Genomic DNA, 25,791 nt, shown 5'->3' on the forward strand with positions numbered 1-25,791 from the left:
TGCATCAGCGCCGAGGGCTGGAGTCGTTTTTACATACTCCAGCCCTCACAATCGGCACAGAGGGGACACTGTTTCCCGCACTTTTGTTTGGGAACTCCCACGGACCGCCCCTCTCCACAGACGCCGGCAGCCATTCCTGCTGACACGCTGAGCTGCAGAGGGGAGCCGGGGAGACCCAGACAAGGAATTCTGCGCCTCTTACCCGCTATTCAGCGGGCGGTAAGCAGCCCTCAGGGCTCACCCCCTCTTGTGCCAGTAGTATTCTTAGTATTTTGTTTCTACAAATACTTGGTATTACATAGCGCTGGTCGCCCTTTGGCTATAGACTCTCTCACATTGCAGAGAGCCAGCAGCATGTCGTCCGTAAAACGCAAGGGTGCCAAGGCACAGACATTATATGCTTCCTGCACCGCATGTGGGACTTTTCTACCAGCAGGCTCCACGGACCCCCATTGTGTGCAGTGCTCGGCCCCTGCGGCGCTTGCACAGTCGGGACCTCTGCTGGACGTGACCCAGGGTGTACCACCTGTGAATGCTGTCCAGGTGACAGGAACTGAGTTTGCAGCTTTTGCTGACAGAATGTCTCTCACTATGTCACAAATTCTTGACACATTGCGAGCTAGGCCTATACTTCAGGCCACGGACACTGTGCAATCATTGCCCCCTGGTCCCCCTCAGCTCCAAGCTCCGGGACGGGCATATACACCTCAGGGTGAAGACTCTGACTCGGACGATGGCCCCGGGCAGCCTAAGCGGGCTCGCTATGACGGGCCTTCACATTCATCTCAATGGTCAGGATCCCAGCGAGATGAATCTATGGGTGATGAGGCGGACGTAACTGATCAGGATTCTGATCCTGGGACCGCTCTCTATCTAGATACACCAGATGGTGACGCCATAGTTAATGATCTTATATTTAACATTAATAAGATGTTAAATATTTCCCCACCAGCTCCTCTTGTAGAAGAGTCAGCTTCGCAGCACGAGAGAATCCATTTCAGGTACCCTAAGCGTACACTAAGCACTTTTCTGGACCACGCTGACTTTAGAGACGCAATCCAGAAACCCCACGCTTATCCTGAAAGGCGTTTTCCTAAACGGCTTAAAGATACACGCTACCCTTTTCCCCCTGAGGTGGTCAAGGGTTGGACCCAGTGTCCAAAAGTGGATCCTCCAATTTCAAGGCTTGCAGCTAGATCCTTGGTTGCAGTTGAAGATGGAGCGGCACTTAAAGATGCCACTGACAGGCAGATGGAGCTCTGGCTGAAATCCATCTATGAAGCGATTGGAGCGTCATTAGCGCCTTCTTTTGCGGCCGTATGGGCACTCCAAGCTATCTCAGCCGGGCTTGCGCGAGTCGACTCAGTCACACGTGCATTTGCCCCGCAGGTAGCACCATTGACCTCGCAAATGGCGGCATTCGCGTCGTACGCGATTAATGCTGTTCTTGACGCTACAAGCCGCACGGCAGTGGCGTCAGCCAATTCCGTTGTTTTGCGTAGGGCCCTGTGGTTGAGACATTGGAAAGCAGATTCTCATTCCAAGAAGTGCTTAACCAATTTGCCTTTTTCTCGTGACCGATTGTTTGGAGAGCGTTTGGATGAAATCATCAAACACTCCAAGAGTAAGGACTCATCCTTACCGCAACACAGACAAAACAAACCCCAACAGAGGAAGGGTCAGTCTGGTTATCGGTCCTTTCGAGGACCGGGCAGGTCCCAATTCGCCTCGTCAAAAAAGACTCAAAAAGACCAGAGACGCTCAGATTCTTGGAGGTCTCAGTCACGCCCAAAAAGGACAGCCGGAGGAACCGTTGCCAAGACGGCGTCCTCCTGACTTGCGGTCTCCGATTCCCACACCCGCGGTCGGTGGGAGGCTTTCCCTCTTTGGCGACATTTGGCTGTCACGCGTCAAAGACCGTTGGGTGAGGGATATTCTGTCTCACGGGTACAGGATAGAGTTCAGTTCTCGTCCGCCAACTCGTTTCTTCAGAACTTCTCCACCACCAGACCGAGCCGATGCTCTGTTGCAGGCGGTGGCCGCTCTAAAGGCGGAAGGAGTGGTGACCTCCGTCCCTCTTCAGGAACAAGGTCACGGTTTTTACTCCAATCTGTTTGTGGTCCCAAAAAAGGACGGATCGTATCGACCCGTCCTGGATCTAAAGTTGCTCAACAGACACGTAAAAGTCAGGAGGTTCCGGATGGAATCCCTACGCTCCGTCATAGCCTCAATGTCTCAAGGAGATTTTCTAGCATCAATAGACATCAAAGATGCGTATCTCCACGTGCCGATTGCACCAGAGCATCAGCGTTTCCTACGCTTCGTCATACACGACGAACACCTACAGTTCGTAGCGTTACCTTTCGGTCTGGCAACAGCCCCCCGGGTCTTCACCAAAGTCATGGCAGCAGTAGTAGCTGTTCTGCACTCGCAGGGTCACTCGGTCATCCCGTATCTAGACGACCTGCTTATAAAGGCACCCTCTCAAGAGGCATGCCAACACAGTCTGAAGGTGGCACTAGACACTCTCCAGAGTTTCGGGTGGATTATCAACTTTCCAAAGTCTCATCTAACCCCGACCCAATCTCTGACTTATCTTGGCATGGAGTTTCATACTCTCTCAGCGATAGTGAGGCTTCCACTGGACAAGCAGTGCTCGCTACGGACTGGAGTGCAATCTCTCCTTCAGAGCCAGTCGCACTCACTGAGGCGCCTCATGCATTTCCTAGGAAAGATGGTAGCAGCAATGGAGGCAGTCCCGTTCGCGCAGTTTCATCTGCGCCCTCTACAATGGGACATTCTACGCCAATGGAATGGGAAATCGACGTCCCTCGACAGGACTGTCTCCCTCTCTCAAACTGCCAAGGACTCTCTGCGTTGGTGGCTTCTCCCCACCTCATTGTCACAGGGAAAGTCGTTCCTTCCCCCGTCCTGGGCAGTGGTCACGACGGATGCGAGCCTATCAGGGTGGGGAGCGGTGTTTCTCCACCACAGGGCTCAGGGGACGTGGACTCAGGAAGAGTCCACCCTGCAGATCAATGTTCTGGAAATCAGAGCAATCTATCTTGCCCTGCGAGCCTTCCAACAATGGCTGGAAGGCAAGCAGATTCGGATTCAGTCGGACAATTCCACGGCGGTGGCGTACATCAACCACCAAGGGGGAACACGCAGTCGCCAAGCTTTTCAAGAAGTCCAGCGGATTTTGACGTGGGTGGAAAGCAGAGTGTCCACCATATCCGCAGTTCACATCCCAGGCGTGGAAAACTGGGAAGCAGACTTTCTCAGTCGCCAGGGCATGGACGCAGGAGAATGGTCCCTTCACCCGGACGTGTTTCAACAGATCTGTTGCCGCTGGGGGACGCCGGACGTCGATCTGATGGCGTCACGGCACAACAACAAGGTCCCAGTTTTCATGGCACGGTCTCACGATCACCGAGCGCCGGCGGCAGACGCCTTGGTTCAGGATTGGTCGCAATTCCGACTCCCCTATGTGTTCCCACCTCTAGCATTGTTACCCAGAGTTCTCCGGAAAATCAAGTCCGACTGCCATCGAGCCATACTCGTCGCTCCAGATTGGCCAAGAAGGTCGTGGTACCCGGATCTGTGGCATCTCACGGTAGGCCAACCGTGGACACTACCAAACCGTCCAGATTTGCTGTCTCAAGGGCCGTTTTTCCATCTGAATTCTGCGGCCCTGAACCTGACTGTGTGGCCATTGAGTCCTGGATCCTAGCGGCCTCAGGTTTATCTCATGAAGTTGTTGCCACAATGAGACAGGCTAGAAAACCATCCTCAGCTAAGATCTATCACAGGACGTGGAAGATATTCTTAGCGTGGTGCTTGGCTCAAGGGTTTTCTCCCTGGCCATTTGCATTGCCAATTTTTCTTTCCTTCCTGCAGTCTGGGTTGGAAAAAGGTTTGTCGCTTAGCTCGCTTAAGGGTCAAGTCTCCGCGCTATCCGTATTCTTTCAGAAGCGCTTGGCACGGCTTTCTAAAGTACGCACTTTTCTCCAAGGAGTTTGTCATATCGTTCCTCCTTACAAACGGCCATTGGAACCCTGGGATCTGAACAAGGTTCTCATTGCTCTCCAGAAGCCGCCTTTCGAGCCTTTGAAAGAGGTTTCCCTTTCTCGGCTTTCTCAAAAAGTAGTTTTTCTTGTGGCGGTCACGTCTCTTCGTAGAGTGTCCGAGCTAGCGGCGTTATCTTGCAAATCTCCCTTCCTGGTGTTTCACCAAGACAAGGTAGTACTGCGTCCAATTCCGGAGTTTTCTCCCAAGGTGGTTTCTTCCTTTCATCTCAATCAGGATATCACTTTGCCATCTTTGTGTCCGCATCCAGTTCACCAATTTGAAAAGGGTTTACATATGTTGGACCTGGTGAGAGCACTCAGGATTTACATTTCTCGCACGGCGCCTCTACGCCGTTCTGATGCGCTCTTTGTCCTAGTCGCTGGTCAGCATAAGGGATCGCAAGCTTCCAAATCCACCCTTGCGCGGTGGATCAAGGAACCAATTCTTCACACATACCGTTCTGCTGGGCTTCCGATTCCATCTGGACTGAAGGCCCATTCTACCAGAGCCGTGGGTGCGTCCTGGGCATTGCGGCATCAGGCTACGGCTCAGCAAGTGTGCCAGGCGGCTACCTGGTCGAGTCTGCACACGTTTACCAAACACTATCAAGTGCATACCTACGCTTCGGCAGATGCCAGCCTAGGTAGACAGGTCCTTCAGGCGGCGGTGGCCCACCTGTAGGAAGAGGCTGTTTGACAGCCCGTTCATGTGGTATCTTTTTACCCACCCAGGGACTGCTTTTGGACGTCCCACTGTCTGGGTCTCCCAATTAGGAGCGAAAAAGAAGAAGGGAATTTTGTTTACTTACCGTAAATTCCTTTTCTTCTAGCTCCAATTGGGAGACCCAGCACCCGCCCTATTTGTTCTTAGGGTTTCGTTTTTCGGGTGCACATGTTGTTCATGTTGTTTCTTAAGTTCTCCGATCTTGTTATCGGATTGAATTTGTTTTTGAAACTGTTATTGGCTTTCCTCCTCCTTGCTTTGGTACTAAAACTGAGGAATCCGTACTCCTACGGGAGGGTGTATAGCCAGAAGGGGAGGGGCCTTACACTTTTAAGTGTAGTTCTTTGTGCGGCCTCCAGAGGCAGTAGCTATACACCCACTGTCTGGGTCTCCCAATTGGAGCTAGAAGAAAAGGAATTTACGGTAAGTAAACAAAATTCCCTTCTTTTTTTTCATAGTGTTTCAATGTAAAAACTTTAGTTGTGTATTTGTATTGAAAACGCATCTGTCTATAAGCACAGCAAATGCATGTAAAACGCATCAAAAGCACGTGTATTTCCTGCGTTTTTATAGCCAAAACCAAATTTTGACAATGACAAATTCTGCCAGAGGATGCGTTCATTTTTGCAAGGTACTGGACGCAATGTGCACACATGGCCTAAGGGTCTGTGCCAATGGGAGAAAATACCTGCGGATTTTGCAGCGGAAAACCTGCAAATGTTCTAGATTTTGCAGATAAATCCGCAGGTTTGTGAAAGTATAGACACTCCCCATGTTATCCTATGGGATTTGGGGAGTACTGTTTCAATGCTGCGCAATTTGCACCTGCAGAAAATGCTGCAGATTTCCCGAAGCCGCAAAGAATTGCATGTAAATTATTCATGTGGATTTTCTTGCGGATTTCCTGCCTTTTCTACTATGTAGATACAGGGGAGAAATTCGCAGGAATAACGCTCGAATTCCGCACATTTTCCGCAGGTTTACTGCTACAACTCTGCCTGAAATCCGCAATAACAGATAGCTGCAGATTCCGGGGGGCTTCTGCATGAACCTGCAGAAAATTCCGCAGGTCCATTTTCTCGTGGGCACATGGCCTAAAGCCCAGATGCTCATTGTGTGCTGCAAAAGCTTAGTAAAACCAGATTACCCACGCTATAAGGCTATGTGCGCACGTTGCGTAAAAACATGCAGTTACGCTGCGCTTTGTAGCGCAGCGTAACTGCATGCGTCCTGCGTCCCCTGCACAATCTATGGAGATTGTGCAGGGGCCGTGCGCACGTGGCGTCTAAGAGCGCAGCGCTTCGGCTACTGCCGAAGCGCTGCGCAAAAAGAAGTGACATGTCACTTCTTTCCTGCGCTTTGCCGGCAGCTCCTGCTCTGTCTATGGCAGGAGCTGCAGGCAGAGCGCATGGAATCGGCGCTCACTACGGACATTTCTGCAGCGATCTAAAGAGCACATGTGCTCTTCAGATCGCTGCAGAAATATCTGCAGGGCTAGTACGCAACGTGCGCACATAGCCTAAGAGTTGTCAGAACTTCCTATACCAGTATTGCTCGTCAGTAGTTCTAGGTAAGTTGGTAGACAGCAAGTTGCACGGACGGGAGACATCTAGCGCCCTTTAAAAGGAATACGTCTCCTGAAATTGCAACGTAAAGAACTTGACACATTTGTCCAAGCCAGATTCACACATCCGTGTTTTGCAATCCAAAGGCACAGCCTGATGCATGGACCCGGCCGCTGATCACTTCATCCAAACTCCCAAACTCGACCGCTTCAGACAAACGTTGAGCTATCAAGATTGGTCCGGAGGGCTACGGTCGTTCCATGGATCGTGGACTGTAGTTTGATTGTGAAACACACGTGAATGCGGCCTAAGGCCCTTTTCACACTACATTTTTGTCCTCGCTTCAGTGACACCTTGGGGCTTGTGTCCAGATCTCCAGCAAAACTGGATTCGGTCGTATGCACTGACAGGGCCATGGAATATAAGGCCTTGTGCCCATGCTATGTATTTTGATGCGGATTTTGACACAGATTTTCAGAAATCTGCATGTCCATTGTGAATCCAGCAATGTCTGAGAATTCAGAAGTGCGGTGCCCACGTTGAGTATTTTTCCCTTGCATATTTGATGCAATTTCTTTTTTTTTTTTTTCTCTGCACCAAATATGTAAGGGAAAAATAAGCAACGTGGGCACAGCACTTCTGAATTCTCATAGACTTTGCTGGCTTCACAATGGACATGCAGATTTCTGAAAATACGCATCAAAACTACACAGTGTGGGCACTGGGCCTAATGGTGCAGACAGCGTCATTGTGTGCTCTGTTGAGCATTTATTGGCCATTTAATGCCTACTGGAGGTGGATACTTGAACGTAGCAGACTGTGCCTGGGTGTCCGCCTCTAGTAGGTATGTGCCTGAAAATGGTGCACGACAGTACACTGAGACTCAATCTGCACCATTTATAGTCAATGGCCCTGTTGGCGCAAATGTACTGAATCCCGTTTTGCAAGGGGTTCAGACATAAACATTGTGTGCCTTTTTAAGTAGTGCTAGAACTTTACGGTAACCACAATTTCTTACAAGGGTACATTAGTGTTTCTGCACTTTGCTGTGTGAGGAGAGAGTTTGCTGCATGTGGTAGATACTGAGGGGCCGGTGCCAAATCTTTGCTTCATGTGAATAGCTTATACCCAGAACCTGCCGATGAGGTGAAAATCCAGTATAACAGAAGGTGGGATGAACCGCTCCACATGAGTGGAGTAAGACCTTTTTTTCTAATTCCGGATGATCATCTTTAAGCCTTCTAAATGGGTCTTTTTTAGATTTCCAAATATTATTTTGTACATTGCCCAATTCTCACTTTCATTCTTCAGATTTCGGGTTTGCTTTCGAGGGATATAAACCGGTCTGGTCACAACACGTGGGTGCAAAGCTGATTGGCCTCATAATACAGAGCTGTCTTGTAATGTGCAGAGTGCCTGTGTAATGACGGCAATCACACATTTACTCTTATATTGTTAAACTGGAATAACCCTTTAACAGTACCTGCCCTTCCAATACATTTTCAACTGGTTATCACACAGGAAGATAGTCATATATAATTTCGTAAACTGTACATTGTAGCTTATTTTTCTGATTTTTGTCTGTTTCAGAGATGCTAGAGGAATGACTCCATTCATGTCTGCTGTTAGCGGAAGAGCTTATCCCGCTGCTATAACCATTCTAGAAACTGCCCAGAAAATTGCCAAAGGTTAGTGAGCCGGGGTCTGATGAATGAGAGGGGTATATTATCGGGTGAGCCGGGGTCTGATGAATGAGAGGGGTTTATTATCGGGTGAGCCGGGGTCTGATGAATGAGAGGGGTTTATTATTGGGTGAGCCGGGGTCTGATGAATGAGAGGGGTTTATTATTGGGTGAGCCGGGGTCTGATGAATGAGAGGGGTTTATTATTGGGTGAGCCGGGGTCTGATGAATGAGAGGGGTTTATTATTCAGTGAGCCGGGGTCTGATGAATGAGAGGGGTTTATTCGGTGAGCCGGGGTCTGATGAATGAGAGGGGTTTATTATCGGGTGAGCCGGGGTCTGATGAATGAGAGGGGTTTATTATTGGGTGAGCCGGGGTCTGATGAATGAGAGGGGTTTATTATTGGGTGAGCCGGGGTCTGATGAATGAGAGGGGTTTATTATTGGGTGAGCCGGGGTCTGATGAATGAGAGGGGTTTATTATTCAGTGAGCCGGGGTCTGATGAATGAGAGGGGTTTATTATTGGGTCAGCCGGGGTCTGATGAATGAGAGGGGTTTATTATTCGGTGAGCCGGGGTCTGATGAATGAGAGGGGTTTATTATCGGGTGAGCCGGGGTCTGATGAATGAGGGGGGTTTATTATTGGGTGAGCCGGGGTCTGATGAGTGAGAGGGGTTTATTATTGGGTGAGCCGGGGTCTGATGAGTGAGAGGGGTTTATTATTGGGTGAGCCGGGGTCTGATGAATGAGAGGGGTTTATTATCGGGTGAGCCGGGGTCTGATGAGTGAGAGGGGTTTATTATCGGGTGAGACGGGGTCTGATGAGTGAGAGGGGTTTATTATCGGGAGATCTGTGCTCACCCTATAAATGCTCATTTTAGCTGAAGCAAATGCAAACGAGAAAGAGGAGGATGTCTTCAAGGCAATGATTTGTCCACCTGGAACCAACGCCGATGATTCTCCCCTATATGTTCTGTGCTGTAACGACACGTGCAGCTTTACATGGACCGGGGCTGAGCACATCAACCAGGTAACTATATATGTATATATTTTATTTTTTTTTATGCCATTTTATACCGATGTCACCTTTTTAATGTTGTTTGGATTGTAACTATGGCTAGCTATGCAAATAGTTATAAATTGCAGCTTTCTAAAGAGCTGCTAAAAAGTATCATCACTGTTGAAACATATATGTTGTAATATTATCTTATAGTCTAATAAAAATGTAATGTTTAAAAAAAAAAAAAAAAAAAAAAAGTATTGTACAGAAAAGTCTTTAAAAGTGTGCCAAAGCTATCAGCACTAGGTACTTAACCCCCACTCCCCATCTTAAGTTTCTTTTTTTTTTTTTTCTTTTTCTTCATGTGAGCACTTCTTTTGACCTTTTTGTTGCCTAAATCATCTCAGATTATAAGGGCTGTTATAATTGTACTTCGCAGTCAGTGGAGCTGTGCTAGTAATACAGTGGATACCCTGCCATTAGTGCCCAAATCAGAGCTAATCCGTTAGGTACTGCAGTCAATATTAACCACAGGGTTTGTGTGGTTAGACATAGATGGGGGTTTCTTGGCCACCAGGAGGTTTAAATAAAAACTCAATAATATAAAAATAGTAAATAAAAAATCTCAAATAGTAGGCCCCTTCCCTTAACAGTTTGCACCTAAAATTTTAAGCGGTAACAGGTCATTACCAGGTCAGGTTTTTTACTTTTAATGGCACTTTTTGCAGTATGTATCATGATCTAAGTGTACCGCCCCGCGCTCAGCTGCAGCCAAGCCGCTCGGATCCCCGGCTTGTTTGGTAGGTGGTTCGAGCGCCTCCGGACCCGGGGGTCACGTCGCTCTGAAAGAGGTTTGGCGCTACGTGTAGGGACTTCGGTGGGGAGGTTCACGGCCGGGGCCGCGGTGTCTTTAGGGATTAAAGTTCGTGACGACACCCACGGGTTGTGGTGAATGTGGACACCACCGCTGCCGTTAACTAGGCTCCCGGGGACGGTGTTATGCAGCCTGGTGTTGACCCCTCCATGGGCAGGGGGTGATGGGCCCGGGGCCCGGTGGTTGAGGTGCGGGCAAGATGGTGCAGTGCACGGCCCGAGGGCACTGTTGTACTCACGATAACAGATACACCGAAGACTCTGGTAAACCAAAAAGGATGGTGGTCGGTGCCCGCAGCCGGCTGCGCTGTGCCCCTTTCTCAGGTTGGTGGTTCCCGCCTTTCTCCTGCATCTTTTTGTAGACTTTGACTGCCTATGCTTCAATGACGGGAGTCCGCTCCCCGACTGTGTGTCAGGGAACCAGTTTGCCCGCAGGTGCTGGCCCGTGGGATCTCTCTGCCTAGACGGTGGCTTTCTATCCCCCTCGGTGGGCTGTTGCCGTCTTTCAGGTCTTGGGACGGGAAAGGACCTAAGGTCCAGACCTCAATCAGGTGCATTCTCTCTCTCCCCTTGCTCAATCAGTGAATTCGACGTGGTCCAGTGGCTTCTGGACCTTGTTCTGGGTCTGTGTACCCCTCCTGGTGCTCCGGTTTCCAGTTGGCTCCCCGGTTCTGCTCCGGCGGGCCACTATCCTGTCCCGGTCCCTTACGGTTCCACCAGCCGTCTTCCCAGCTCCTGCAGGCGGCCACCACAGTCTGCCTCCTTGCCAGAGGTGACTGGGCTCCAACCCAGACACCTGGTGTTAGAGTGTGGCAGACCTGGACACAGGTCTGCACTTGAACTCCACTTCACTGTCAAAACTAATCTAATCTGTTTTTCCTGCCTCAGGGCCTGTGAACTCCTCGGTGGGCGTGGCCAACCGCCTGGCTCCGCCCCCTGGTGTGAACATCAAACCCTGAGGGAGGTGACAAGGGTTTGTAGGTTGGCTGCTGTCACCTTATTAGGGGCTGGTGTTTGTGCAGGGGGTCTACCTGTGACTACCTGGCTAGTCCAGGGCGTCACATTAGCATCCTGAAAATGACGGTTCTTCCCAGGCTGCTATATCTCCTTCATACAATCCCATTATACATTCCCTCCCCCTTCTGGACTAAAATTCAGCACGCTTTGGGGAGCTTTGTATGGGCCTCGAAGAGACCCAGACTCTGGTACGATGTCCTCACCTGACCCCAAACAGCCGGGAGGATTGGACTCCCAGATTGCATACGTTATTACTTTGCCACAGCACATGCGAGAGTACTCTACTTAATACATTGTCACTTTTCTAAATTGTGAGTCCGCGTTGCTCAGGACGCAGGTCTCCTTTCATGAGCCACGACCCCCTGGACCTGGCCTTGCCTCATCTGGGACAAGAGATGTGCATTAAATTGTTTACTTGATAACTCCGATGTTTGCCTCATTGGATTGCCTATGAGACACAATGCCTGCAGGTCAAAACCTTCTCTCATCTGTTCTCAGGACATCTTTGAATGCCGGACGTGCGGCTTATTGGAATCTCTCTGCTGCTGTACGGAGTGTGCTCGGGTCTGCCACAAAGGACATGACTGCAAGTAAGTTTTTTTTTTGTTTTTTTTTCCTGTCCTCCTTTTTACCTTATTAGCAATGTATATTTGCCGATCTCAATGTTTACAAATAATTGTTTGCTTAAATTTTAGGTTAAAGCGAACTTCACCTACTGCCTATTGTGACTGCTGGGAAAAATGCAAATGTAAAACCTTAATTGCTGGCCAAAAGTCTGCTCGTCTAGATTTGCTGTACAGACTACTGACCATCACTAATCTAGTCACCATGCCAAATAGCAGGTAAGTCTCCCTGTCTCCCTCTGAATTAACTATTTAGTCATTATTATTATTTATTATTATAGCGCCATTTATTCCATGACACTTTACAAGTGAAAGAGGGTATACGTACAACAATCATTAACAGTACAAAACAGACTGGAATATGAGGAGAGGACCCTGCCCGCGAGGGCTCACAGTCTACAGGGCATTGGTGATGGTACAATAGGTGAGGACAGAGCTGGTTGCGCAGTGGTCTACTGGACTGAGGGCTATTGTAGGTTGTAGGCTTGTTGGAAGAGGTGGGTCTTGAGCTTCCTCTTGAAGCTTTCCACGGTAGTGGAGAGTCTGATATGCTGAGGTAGAGCGTCCCAGACTATGGAGGAGGCACGGGAGAAATCGTGTACGCGATTGTGGGAAGAGGCGATAAGAGCAGAGTACAGAAAGATCTTGTGAGGATCTGAGGTTGCGTGCAGGTAGGTACCGGGAGACTAGCTCACAGATGTAAGGAGGAGACAGGTTGTGGATGGCTTTGTATGTCATGGTTAATGTTTTGAACTGGAGTTGTTGGGCAATGGGAAGCCAGTGAAGGGATTGGCAGAGTGGCGAGGCTGGGGAATAGCGGGGGAGAGTTGGTTTAAGCGGGCTGCAGAGTTTAGGATAGATTGGAGGGGTGCAAAGAGTGTTGGAAGGGAGGCCAGAGAGCAGGAGGGTGCAGTAGTCGAGGCGGGAGATGATGAGGGCATGCACTAATGATTCTTGGTTAAGGAAAGCACGGATCCGGGAGATTTTTTAGTTGTAGTCTGCATGAGGTGAAGAGGGCTTGGATGTGTGGCTTGAAGGATAGAGCAGTCATGGAGTTATTCCGTTCTCATACTTTTATGGCTTGTCCAAAGGATGTCCTAAATGACTGACTGGTGTGCCTACCTCAGTAATAGGGCTGCTTGTGTTCTGCTGGCAATGGAGAGATGACCAAATACAGTACTGTATAAATGTTTTAAGCAGGTTTTAAAATTTATTTTTACAATCAAAATCCAATCAGTACTTGGTGTGACCGCCCATTGCCTTGAAAAACTTATCACTGCATCACTTCTTTTAGGTATTCTTGCACAGTTTTTGTTTTTAAGGAACTCGACAGGGAAGTTTTTGCAAACCTCTTTAGAAACTAACCCCAGATCTTCTGTGTATGAGGCTTGTGCAAAATCCTTGTGTCTCAACATGTAGAAGAGGCAGGAAGAAGGGGGAGGATGTTATGTCTTCCAAAGAAGGCTATGGGAAAGATTTCACTATGCCAAAAGTGTTCCTGGGTGTGTGCGCTCCGTCATGCTGAGGAAAGCCTATTATCTCTGGGGATGGAGGACCTATTCATCCGACCATGTGTGACGAAAGTAGGAAAAATGATGAATCCTTCACTTGGTACGGGGATGACTGGGCAAGGACTGTTGAAGCTTTTCGTGCTGATGGCATCCAAAATGATCTGTTTCAACTGGAACTCAATCAAGCAGCAAGTAGTCGCCCTTCAAGGGAAGCCTTGTATGGGATTTTTCGCTTATGGGGTTTATGTTCCACACTTTAAACCACAGAACCTTCTTGCCACAATGTTGCTTGACACGTGAGCAGAGCAGCCGGCAGATTCAAGGGAAGCTGAGCAGACACTTTCTGGCATGAACGGAAATGCGTGAAATATTCCCTTGGTGCGGCATCGGCCGAGCCTGTGGCCTCCAAGGCTGACTTAGCATGGGACTGTGTGTGTGTGTGTTCCTTGAGACATGCTTTACCATACACAAGTGTTTATATACACCAATCACTAGATCAGTAAGGGAGTTTTACAACAACAGTAAAGCCTACATGGAAAACTCCACACATAATAAAAGATTTAATTGAATTTCCAAAGTTTAAAAAAACACTAAAAACGGAAAAGGACACAAGATCACCTTGGTCCAAGCAGTATCAAAGTAGCAAATTTCCAATCAATAATCCATAAGTATGGTTTGCAATGCATACATAGAACAACCAAGTGGCAGAAAAAAAAAGCAAAAAAGTAAATACAGTGGTACCTCGCTTAACGAGAATTTCGCTTAACAAGCAAAGCTTTCTGTAAATTTTGTAAATCGCTATACGAGAAAGCTTTGCTGTACGAGCGAAATTCTCACGTCCGGTTTTGTCCATCTACCACACTCTGACCCGCACTACACACACACACACACACACACACACACACACACACACACACACACACACACACACACACACACACACACACACACACACACACACACACAGTACTATGCTCACCTTACCTTCCATTCCACCGCCGGCCTCATAGTTCTTGTAGTTCCCGGGTACATCACGGCGAACTACAAGTACCATGAGGCTGGCAGTGGAACGGAACGGAAGGTAAGGTGAGCATATAATATCTTTACCTTCCGTTTCATCGCCGGCCTCCTGGGTCCTGTAGTGCGCCGCGCCGCTCTGCTCCGCTCCAGGCATCGGCATCCATAGCAACGAAGCAGGAACTTCCTGGTTCCTGTCACCGCTTGTCAAAGGCAGCGCGCTGGCCAATCAGAGGCAAGCGGCTCTGCCTTTGACGTCAGCGCTCTGGCAGGAAGTTCCGCCCTCGTCGTTATGGTCACCTGATACACGGCCCGCACCGGAGAACAGCAAGTCCCAGGAGACCGGCGATGGAACGGAAGGTAAGGTGAGCATATAATATGTGCGTGTGCATGTGTGTTTGTGTGTGTTTGTACATGTTTGTGCATGTGTGGAATGATAGAATAGGGGACCAGGATGGGACATTTAACACATTGTGGAACGGATCGTCAGCATTGCAATGATTTCCTATGGGAAACCTTGCTCTGCTGAACGAGTACCTTGATTAACAAGCACAGTCCCAGAACGGATTGTTCTCGTTAAGCAAGGTTCCACTGTATAATAAATTAAATGCAATGCTTTCATTAAGCCACAAGGTGGCAGTAGAGCACCAATCAGGTAAGTACGATTAGGAGTATAAGGTGCAATGCACACAAATGACAACCAGGTGGCAGAGAGCAAATAAACAAGAATATGTAATTATAAATGTGAAAGGCCCTCCACAACCACAAGGTGGCAATAGAATAATAGAATAAATACATACACAAGTGTTGTAGTTGATCAAGACACCGGACTGGAATCCGCCCGGAGGACTTCTTCTGATCATAGATGTTCTATATTACATTTCAGAGCTGCTCACATGTGCAGGGAAACATGCGGGCTCGCCATGTGAGTCTTCATCAGAGCGGAACACTGACTTTAATGTGAATGTCAAAAGTCGTGACGGGGTTAAATGGCCAAAGTCCGAGTTGGCTTTATTTCCAGGGTGTTGCCTGCACTCCACCAGGGACATAAACTTTACAGGACGTCACTTAGCCTTGACTTAACACTTTTCTGCACAATGGCATAACTGTTAGATTTTTTTTTTTTTAATAACTTTTAATATTCAGCTGTTCATGTCCCTTATTTTTCCAGGGGGGAGCACCTACTACTGTTCCTGGTGCAGACTGTCGCCCGGCAGACAGTTGAGCACTGCCAGTACAGACCGCCCCGGATCAGAGAAGACCGAAATCGCAAAGCGGCCAATCCTGAAGGTGCGTTCTTAATTCTTGCATTTTGATCTATGGATTATATCAAGCTTCCTGTATCGGAGATGTTGACCATATACTGTTAAGAATAATAGATGGATGTATTGATCTGGAAATGATTATTCTTGTGGTTAATGTTTCTAAAAGATTCTGACATGCCTGACCATGACTTGGAGCCCCCAAGATTTGCACAACTTGCACTTGAACGTGTCTTACAAGACTGGAATGCTCTTAAATCCATGATCATGTTTGGCTCTCAAGAAAACAAAGACCCGTGAGTATTGTTTTTCATTTTTATATAAAGAATATGGAATCTGTTATTCCAATTGCAGGTGGCAAAGGGATCCCTTCATACAAAGCCTCAGCGTTTCGGAATGGGCCCCCCCCAACCGTCCAGTCCATGGATAATGGGTAAATTGTGAACAGTTGTTCATTGTGAAAATGTTTTAAATTAATACAAAATTTCTTTTCACAAGTCTTAGTGCAAGCAGTCGAATCGGTCACCTTCTCCCAGAGGAGCAAGTGTATCTGAACCAGCAGAGCGGCACCATCCGGCTGGACTGCTTCACTCACTGTCTAATAGTCAAGTGTACGGCGGACATCCTGGTGAGTGGCGGTTCTTGCAGAAATTGCAGCAAGGTTTCATTTTTCTTAACTGTTAATGCCGTGGGCTGATACATTTGTTATAGATTTTCACTTTTTTTTTTTTTTTATTTTTTTTTTTATTTAAATTTTTAGCTTTTGGACACTTTGCTTGGAACGCTGGTGAAGGAACTTCAGAACAAGTACAATCCCGGGCGTCGGGAGGAGGCCGTAGCCGTCACGATGCGATTTCTGCGTTCTGTTGCACGCGTCTTTGTTATTCTCAGTGTCGAAATGGCTTCATCCAAAAAGAAAAAGTAAGTCTTCAGCTGTGAGTGTGTGTTTTCTCCCAACAGTGCGAATTAAAGGGGTTTCAAAGCTAAACTACAAAAAAGGAATTAAATTTTTCCCCAAAAAATTCAGAAAAATTCACAGCAAGAAAGGGCAACAATGTTTACCTGCCCAGGCCACAGAAAGAAATGCACTTACAGGGTGCAGCAAAACACCTTAAAGGGAAGGTGTCGTAAAAAAATAAAAATACATGAAAAAATGCTGTTTTAATGTTTTGTTAACGATTTGTTTGTAATTGAGCACAATATCTAAAAAAAAAACGTTTTTGATATTTTCCACTCTTAAACACTAGGGGGGGGAAGCTACTTAAATCCTAGTATACAACAAGCTCACATTACAACTGCAGTAAAAGTGGGCAGATTCTGCTCTCATGTCTGTCACTCCTTCCACTCCCCTTCTGGGTGTTTCCAAAAGGATAAGGGAAGATTAAGTTTAGGATCAGTGCGGAGCCATTTTGTTGGGGCCTGCAAAGTGATCCTGCTATGTCTAAAGTGTGTCCAAGGACAGCTGGCATAGTGCTCCACTGTATATTATGCCCCATATACTCTGCCCCTATATTTCTGTGCCCCATCACCGCTGCCTGGCACTGGTACGCACCCCATCCTGAGCGGGTGACACGTGAAAGTGCAGCACACAGCATATATTGTGGGCTCCACAAAGATGGCGGCTGTCTCCAGGGGCCGTGTCCAGCTCAAAGCTAGGAGCGCTCAGTGCTAGAGAATAGGGTCGGAGCCAGTCTATCAGACCCAATGCACAGAGAGCTGCCATATTTGAGGCATATTAAGATGGCAGCCCCCAGTGCTTCAGTAAAAATAGAATTAAATAAAAACTGAATCTGCAATGAACTTAATTTTGTATTCCATAATCACTATTAATACAAAAATTAAAAAATGTGACACCTTCTCGTTAATAAAGATGGAGGCAACGGGTGCAAAACACTGCTTGGCTTGTATAAGGCATTAATCACACAAGTAGGTGCACAGTGTCTGGCTTACAGCCTATTGATGACACCCATACTATTAGACTAGGTGGGCTGCCCAGCACTATATAAGTGCACCACACAGGAATGGAGACCATGGTTTATAAGGCCTACATTAATGGGCCTAGCTTCATCCTGTATAGAAATAATGTGCAGAAAAAAAGATATATAAAATATGAGGTTTTGCTTATTTGGCCAAAATATGGATGTTCACAACCCACGTCAAGGGTCCTCATGCCTGTGAGTCCCTACGTTCAATTTAAAAGCTAAGCCACAAAAAGAGGAATTAAACTTGTATCTTTTTATACAGGATACAGCCAGGCCCATTAATGTAGGCCTTGTAAGCTAGGGTCTCTGTTCCTGTGGGGTGCACATTTATATAGTTCTGGGCAGCCCGCCTAATCTAATAGTATGGCTGTCATCAATAGGCTGTAAGCTAGACACTGTGCACCTACATGTGTGAACGTCGCCCTATACAAGCTATTTGTGTGCAATTTTAAAGGAAACCTGCCAGCAGAAATTTTACTTTAAACCTAAAAGTTTCCCCTTCTGCAGCTCCTGGGCTGCATTCTAGCAATATTCCTATAGTTTTTGTGCCCCCTTTTAGACCAAATTAAATACTTTATAAAGTTGTACCTTTTGGTATGCAAATCTTCTAAATTATCCATGGGGGCGGGCTGTCTGGTGTCCGTTACTGTCCCTCCTGCCGATTTACGCCGTCCCCCCAACGCTCCATTTCATATCTCCAGGACGCCGCCCAGTGCGCCCAAGGTCCCGCGCAGGCGCCATGCGACTGTACCGGGACTGTGCACTGCGTGCACAGTGTGACCGCTGGTGACGTTTGCGCAGGCACGAGATTATGCGCGGCGCTGTGATTGTCATCAGCAAGTGCCCGCCCATAATCTCGTGCCCGCCCTTTCCCCTCTGCCTCCAGCGTTCTGCGCGAGCGCTGGCCAGATGACCCGACGTCACCTCTTTTCCATCTTGCCCTGGAGCAGGAAATAGATGGGAGGAGCGGAGCAGGACACCACCGGTTACGAGAGGTGACTTCGGGTCATCTGGCCAGCGCTTGCGCAGAACGCTGGAGGCAGAGGGGAAAGGGTGGGCACGAGATTATGGGCGGGCACTGGGCGGCGTCCTGGAGGTATGAAATGGAGCGTTGGGGGGATGGCGTAAATCGGCAGGAGGGACAGTAACGGACACCAGACAGCCCGCCCCCATAGATAATGTTGAAGATTTGCATACCAAAAGGTACAACTTCATAAAGTATTTAATTTGGTCTAAAAGGGGGCACAAAATCTATAGGAACCTTGCTAGAATGCAGCCCAGGAGCTGCAGAAGGGGAAACTTTTAGGTTTAAAGCAAAATTTCTGCTGACAGGATCCCTTTAATACTAAGCAATCCCCCCCCACCCCACCTCCATGGAGTGGCAGTGTGAGTGGTGGCTCAATCTGTTGCCTCCTTCTTTCTTAAGGGGTTTTGCTGCACCCTGTGAGTGCATTTTTATGTGGCCTGGGCAGGTAAAACATTGTTGCACTTTCTTGCGATAAAGGGATTTAGACTGTTAAATTTATTTTTACCCCTATTATATATTTTTTTGTTAATTCATTGATCCACAAAGGGTTTAATATGCCTCCTATACAGCAACAGAGGTGTTGTCCATAAAAAACACCAAGAAACTGAGCTGTAACTAAAAAAAAAAAACAACAAAAAACCAGTAAACATTCAATGTTCCAAGCATGTAAATGGCAGCCTCTAGACAAGAAAAAAAGAGAAAAATTGTATGAAAAATGCCCTGAATAATAATGAATAAAATGCAAGTGCTTAATAAAAGGGCACTTAATATATACATTTTTGCAAAAAGGTAAGAAGCTGTCTCGCCTCGTCATGGTGTACCCATCTGGGACGGTCCCTAACCTACTAAAGTTAAGCCATTTTATATACCTGACTTTATCAAAATTCCAATGTGAATGGTAACAAGCGGTCAGCCGGGTCCCAGATCAAGTACACAGCAAAGTGGGAAGCAATTGGTTGTTTAGCCTCAGTATAAGGAGGGCTGCACCCCCAACTTGCAATAAAGCAAGATAGCAGAGAAAAAACACCAAAAAACTGAGCTGTAACAAAAAAAAAACAGTAAACGTGCAACATTCCAAGCATGTAAATGGTGTCCATGTCTGGACACCAGAGGCCGGCGATGAAACGGAAGGTACAATATATTATATGCTCCACCTTGCCTTCCGTTTCACCGCTGGCTTCATGGTACTTGTAGTTCGCCGCGAGCACGTCGCGGTGTTCCCGGGAACTACAAGAACCTGAGACCAGCGGTGGAACGGAAGGTAAGGTGAGCATAATACTGAGTGCGAGTGCGTGTGCGTGTGCGTGTGTGTGTGGACTGCAAGTGCAGTTCAGAGCGCGGTGGATGTACGGAACCGGAAGTGTGTGCGGTGAGTATTTGCTCGTACAGCAAAGCTTTCTCGTAAACCGGGTTACAAATTTGCAGAAAGCTTTGCTTGTTAAGCGAAATTTCTTTGTCGCTCCATTGGGAGACCCAGACAATTGGGTGTATAGCTACTGCCTCCGGAGGCCACACAAAGTATTACACTCAAAAGTGTAAACCCCTCCCCTCTGCTATACACCCTCCCGTGCATCACGGGCTCCTCAGTTTTTATGCTTTGTGCGAAGGAGGCTGACATCCACGCATAGCTCCACATCTTAGTCAGCAGCAGCTGCTGACTAGGTCGGATGGAAGAAAAGAGGGCCCATACTAGGGCCCCCAGCATGCTCCCTTCTCACCCCACTCTTGTCGGCGGTGTTGTTAAGGTTGAGGTACCCATTGCGGGTACATAGGCAGGAGCCACATGCTGTTTTCCTTCCCCATCCCTTTAGGGCTCTGGGTGAAGTGGGATCCTAATCGGTCTCCAGGCACTGGGACCGTGCTCCCTCCGCAGCCCTGGGGGACTGCTGGACAGGAGCCGGGTATCGTCAGGGACAAGGCCCTGCTACTGTGAGGTACTCTGTGTCCCCGTGGGGACCGCGCATGGAGCGCTTGTGCCATACACACTGCAGCACTGCTGGGTGTGTTAGTGCGCCGGGGACTACCGCGCCGGCCGTGCTTATTTGCCGGCCGCGCTTATAACTTTAGTCCCCGACTTTTGCGGCCTAGTTTCGCTTATTCCCGCCCACAGGCCTGCCAGTCGGGAAGGGCGGGACGCTGCACAGGACGGCAGCACTGAGGGCTGGAGCATACTCTGTATCCTCCTCCCCCCTCACTCAGCACAGTGGGGCACTAGATTCCCGCACTTTCTAGGGCACGCCCACGGCCCCCTCCTCCCCACAGAACGCCGGCAGCCAATACTGTCAGCACTTCTGACCAGGGCTGTGGAGTCGGAGTCGTGGAGTCGGAGTCGGAGTCGGAGCTCATTTTGGTGGAGTCGGAGTCGGTATAAAATGCACCGACTCCGACTCCTAAAATATATAATAAATTGGGGACAGGAGTGCAATGCAGAATGTGCTGAATATTTTACTAAATAATAACATTTAGTATAATGCTTATATTTAAGTGAAAAATGTATTGTAGTACAATGTGAACATCAGACATTTAATTGTTTTTATGATACAATAATCAAGATATTTGGATAGAACATAAAATATTTATTGGAATACAACTTTAGAACACAAAAAACTAATAAATTGTAAATATGTAATATATATATATATATATATATATATATATATATATATATATATATATATATATATATATATATATATATATATATATATATATATATATATATATATATATATATATATATATATATATATACACACACAGTGTATATACACACACAAGATATATATGTAATCTACTGTATATTACATAGTGTATTACATATTTACAATTTATTACAGTTTTTTGTGTTCTAAAGTTGTATTCCAATAAATATATTTTATGTTCTATCCAAATATCTTGATTATCGTATCATAAAAATTATTAAATGTCTGATGTTCACATACACATATTCATGTACTACAATAAATTTTTCACCTAACTAAGCAATATATGTAGGAGCCGGAGCCGGAGCAAGAGAATTTGAGGAGTCTGAGTCGAAGGTTTGGCTTACCGACTCCACAGCCCTGCTTCTGACGCTGGAGAGGAGAGACAACATCAGGGGGGCCCGGGCACGGATTCTGGTGATCACACAACCGCTGTGAGCGGTCGGTAAGCAGCACCTGAGGTGGTCCCACTGAGTGCCGAAGTGTATGTATGTATGTATGTATGTATGTATGTATGTATGTATGTATGTATGTATGTATGTATGTATGTATGTATGTATGTATGTATGTATGTATGTATGTATGTATGTATGTATGTATGTATGTATGTATGTATGTATGTATGTATGTATGTATGTATGTATATATATATATATATATATATATATATATATATATATATATATATATATATATATATATATATATATATATATATATATATATATATATATATATATATATATATATATATATATATATATATATATATATATAATTTGCACTGTTGCTTTTTGGCTACTCCTAGAGAAGCCTTACAGTTCAGCCCCGGGCACTGTTCAATCATTATACCACCCCCGGACCTGCCAGTCAGGAGGAAGGGCGGGACAGTCGGGCTGACGCCGACAGTGAGGGCCGGAGCACACTTCGCTGTCCTCCGCCCCCCTCACTAATCACGCTACGGAACTGATCCCCTCAAGGACTCAGTGTCCCCTTGGGGACGGTGCAGAGAGCAGCTTCGCCTCAGACTTGGCGCCGACCGCGCCTGCTTGCCGGCCGCGGTCTGTAACTTTAGTTCCCGGCTTTCTTTGTCGCTCCAATTGGGAGACCTAGACAATTGGGGTGTATAGGCTATGCCTCCGGAGGCCGCACAAAGTATTACACTAAAAGTGTAAAGCCCCTCCCCTTCTGCCTATACACCCCCCGTGATCCCACGGGCTCATCAGTTTTTATGCTTTGTGCGAAGGAGGCAGACATGCACGCACAGCTCCACAGATTGGTCAGCAGCAGCTGCTGACTATGTCGGATGGAAGACAAGTGGGCCCATATAGGGCCCCCAGCATGCTCCCTTCTCACCCCACTCTTGTCGGCGGTGTTGTTAAGGTTGAGGTATCCATTGCGGGTACGGATGCTGGAGCCCACATGCTGTTTTCCTTCCCCATCCCCCTTAGGGCGCTGGGTGAAGTGGGATCCTATCGGTCTCCAGGCACTGAGACCGTGCTTCATCCACAACTCCTGAGGAGCCTGCTGGATAGGAGCCGGGTATCGTTCAGGGACATGGCCCTGCTACTTGGAAACAATGTCCCCCCGGGGTGTCTCATAGATCCCAGGCTGAGGGCTCTGACACAGACCCCAGCCCCAGACCGACTAAGCGAGCTCGCTGGGAAATTCCCTCGACATCATCATATTGTTCAGGGTCTCAGCGGGGGGAATCTCTGGTTGATGACGCAGAGACAGCTGATCAGGATTCTGATCCTGAGGCCGCTCTCAACCTTGATACTCCGGACGGGGACGCCATAGTGAACGATCTTATTGCGTCCATCAATAAAATGTTGGATATTTCTCCCTCAGCTCCTCCGGTGGAGGAGTCAGCTTCTCAGCAGGAGAAATTCCGTTTCAGGTTTCCCAAGCGTACACAGAGTATGTTTCTTCAGCGCTCTATTGGGAGACCCAGACGATTGGGGTATAGCTACTGCCCTCTGGAGGCCACACAAAGCACTACATTAAAAGTGCAAGGCCCCTCCCCCTCTGGCTATACCCCCCCCGTGGTATCACGGGTTCTCCAGTTTTAGCTTTGTGTGCGAAGGAGGTCAGACATTCCATGCATAGCTCCACAGATTTTAGTCAGCAGTAGCTGCTGACTATTTCGGATGGAAGAAAAGAGGACACATATAGTGTCCCCAGCATGCTCCCTTCTCACCCCTGGATGGTGTTGTAAGGTTGAGGTACCTATTGCTGGTACAGGGCTGGAGCCTGACATGCTGTTTTCCTTCCACATCCCCTGGTAGGGCTCTGTGGAAGTGGGATCCTGCCGGCCTCTCAGCTCTGACGCCGGGCTCCATCCACAGACCCATTAGAACCTGATGGAGACGGAGCAGGAGTACGATCAGGGACAGGCCCTGCATCATACAGGTACTCTGTGTCCCCGGCAGGCACAGACACACTCCGGGCTGGCTGGGTGTTGTAGTGCGCCGGGGACCGCAACGTTGGAGTTAGTGTCCCTACAGATTACTGGGGGATTGTTTGTGTATGGGAACGCAGCGCCGACCCCCTCTGGACCGGGCGGCGCTGCTGTGACTTGTGGTGCGCCGGGGATCCGCCGTCCGCGCTTTTACGGCGGCGGCGGTTATAAATTGAGTCCCCGGCTTTTTGGGCCTAGGACGCCGGCAGCTCCGATTCGTTCCCGCCCCCACCCTGTCATTCAGGGTAGGGGAGAGACGCTGTTCGCTAGCAGCGACGAGGGCTGGAGCCTGATTTACATGCTCCAGCCCTCACACTAGGCACAGAGGGAAGCAGGCTTCCCGCTCTTAGCCAGGAACGCCCAGGGCCCGCCCCCCTTCTCTCTCAGGACGCCGGCAGCCATTACATGCAGTCTGGCTGGAGGAAGGACGCAAGGCTCTGGGAGACCTGGACTAGGGGCTCTCTGGCGACCACACACCCGCTTTTTAAGCGGGCGGTAAGCGATTTTTCTGTGCTGGTCCCTCTAGTGCCTCACGGTGTATCGGTGTACTGTGTAGGATATAGAGATATTGTATTTCTTGCACTGTGAGGTCGCTTCTGGCTGCATCTCCCAGATCACTCTGTGGAAGCAACAACATGCCATCCTCAAAACGCAAGGCTGCCAAGGCTAGGGCTGTGTATACTGCGGGTGCTGCAGGTGGGGCTAATCTACCAGCAGGCTCCGATGACCCCCATTGTGTGCAATGCTCCGACCCGGTGCTGCTTCGCCAGCCGGAGTCAGGAGGGAGAGTGACCCAGGCTGAGACGCCTGTAAGTCCTGCCCCGGTGACAGGGACAGACTTTGCAGTTTTTGCTGATAATATGTCTGTCTCTATGGCAAAAATCCTTGAAACCTTGCAATCTATGCATGGGGCTCAGTCTTTGGGCACGGCGAGGCCTCTGTCCTCAGGTCCCCCTCACTTGGAATTAATCCAGCCCACAGGGGGGTCCCCGGCTTCACAGGCCGAGGATTATGACTCAGATGATAGCCCCAGCCACCCTAAGCGAGCTCGCTGGGAAAGACCCTCGACGTCATCACACTGCTCAGGGTCTCAGCGCAATCAGTCTCCCTGTGATGTGTCTGATGAGAGTGATCAGGAATCCATTCCTGGAACCCCTCTCAACCTGGATACCCCTGATGGGGATGCCATGGTAAACGACCTTATCTCAGCCATCAATAGGCTGTTGGATATTTCTCCCCCAGCCCCTTCAGCAGAAGAGGCGGCTGCGGAGCAGGAGAAGTTTCGTTTCCTTTATCCCAAGCGTAAATTGAGTGCTTTGTTGGATCACGCTGACTTCAGAGAATCAATCCAGAAGCACGACGCTCACCCAGAAAGGCGTTTCTCTAAACGATCTAAAGATACGCGTTTCCCTTTCCCCCCTGAGGTGGTCAAGCGCTGGACACAGTGTCCAAAGGTAGACCCCCCGATTTCCAAACTCGCAGCTAGGTCCATAGTTGCAGTGGAGGATGGCGCTTCACTTAAAGATGCCAATGACAGACAGATGGACCTTTGGTTAAAATCTGTCTATGAAGCTATCGGCGCGTCGTTTGCTCCGGCATTCGCAGCCGTATGGGCACTCCAGGCTATTTCAGCTGGCTTAGCAAAAGTGGATGCTATCATACATCCAGCAGTGCCGCAAGTGGCGCACCTTACCACGCAGATGTCGGCGTTTGCGTCTTACGCTATCAATGCGGTCCTAGAATCTACCAGCCGCACCTCAATGGCGTCCGCCAATTCGGTAGTTTTGCGCAGAGCCTTGTGGTTAAAGGACTGGAAAGCAGATGCTGGTTCCAAAAAAAAAAAAAAAAAAATGTTTAACCAGTTTGCCTTTATCTAGAGATAGACTGTTTGGCGAGCCATTGGCTGATATCATTAAGCAGTCTAAGGGTAAAGACTCCTCTTTACCACAACCCAGAACAACCAAACCTCAGCAGAAAAAGTGGCAGCAGAGGTTTCAGTCCTTTCGAGGTTCGGGCAAGACACCATTTACCTCGTCCAAAGGGACTCAGAGGACGCAAAGAAACTCAGATTCGTGGCGGGCTCACACGCGCCCCAAGAAAGCAAATGGAGGTACCGCTTCCAAAGCGGCTACCTCATGACTTCCAGCCCCCTCCCTCCGCATCGCCGGTCGGGGGCAGGCTCTCCCGTTTTTCCGGCATTTGGATGTCACAGGTCAAAGACCGGTGGGTGACGGACATTTTGTCTCGCGGGTACAGAATCGAGTTCAATTCTCG

The 25,791-nt window shown here is 48.3% G+C and overlaps 1 protein-coding gene across 1 annotated transcript in view; it reads left to right on the forward strand.

The window, feature by feature from the left end:
* Window positions 1-25,791, forward strand: part of UBR5 (ubiquitin protein ligase E3 component n-recognin 5) — a 392,825-nt gene that overhangs the window by 176,092 nt on the left and 190,942 nt on the right. Inside the window, exons 26-33 of the mRNA XM_075353032.1 lie at window positions 7,950-8,047; window positions 8,924-9,072; window positions 11,431-11,522; window positions 11,628-11,774; window positions 15,255-15,373; window positions 15,515-15,641; window positions 15,844-15,973; window positions 16,106-16,266. Coding sequence (XP_075209147.1) covers window positions 7,950-8,047; window positions 8,924-9,072; window positions 11,431-11,522; window positions 11,628-11,774; window positions 15,255-15,373; window positions 15,515-15,641; window positions 15,844-15,973; window positions 16,106-16,266 — 1,023 coding nt within the window. The remainder of the gene's footprint in view (window positions 1-7,949; window positions 8,048-8,923; window positions 9,073-11,430; window positions 11,523-11,627; window positions 11,775-15,254; window positions 15,374-15,514; window positions 15,642-15,843; window positions 15,974-16,105; window positions 16,267-25,791) is intronic.

The sequence above is a fragment of the Anomaloglossus baeobatrachus genome, chromosome 6, assembly GCF_048569485.1.
Source record: "Anomaloglossus baeobatrachus isolate aAnoBae1 chromosome 6, aAnoBae1.hap1, whole genome shotgun sequence".
Lineage (NCBI taxonomy): Eukaryota > Metazoa > Chordata > Amphibia > Anura > Aromobatidae > Anomaloglossus > Anomaloglossus baeobatrachus.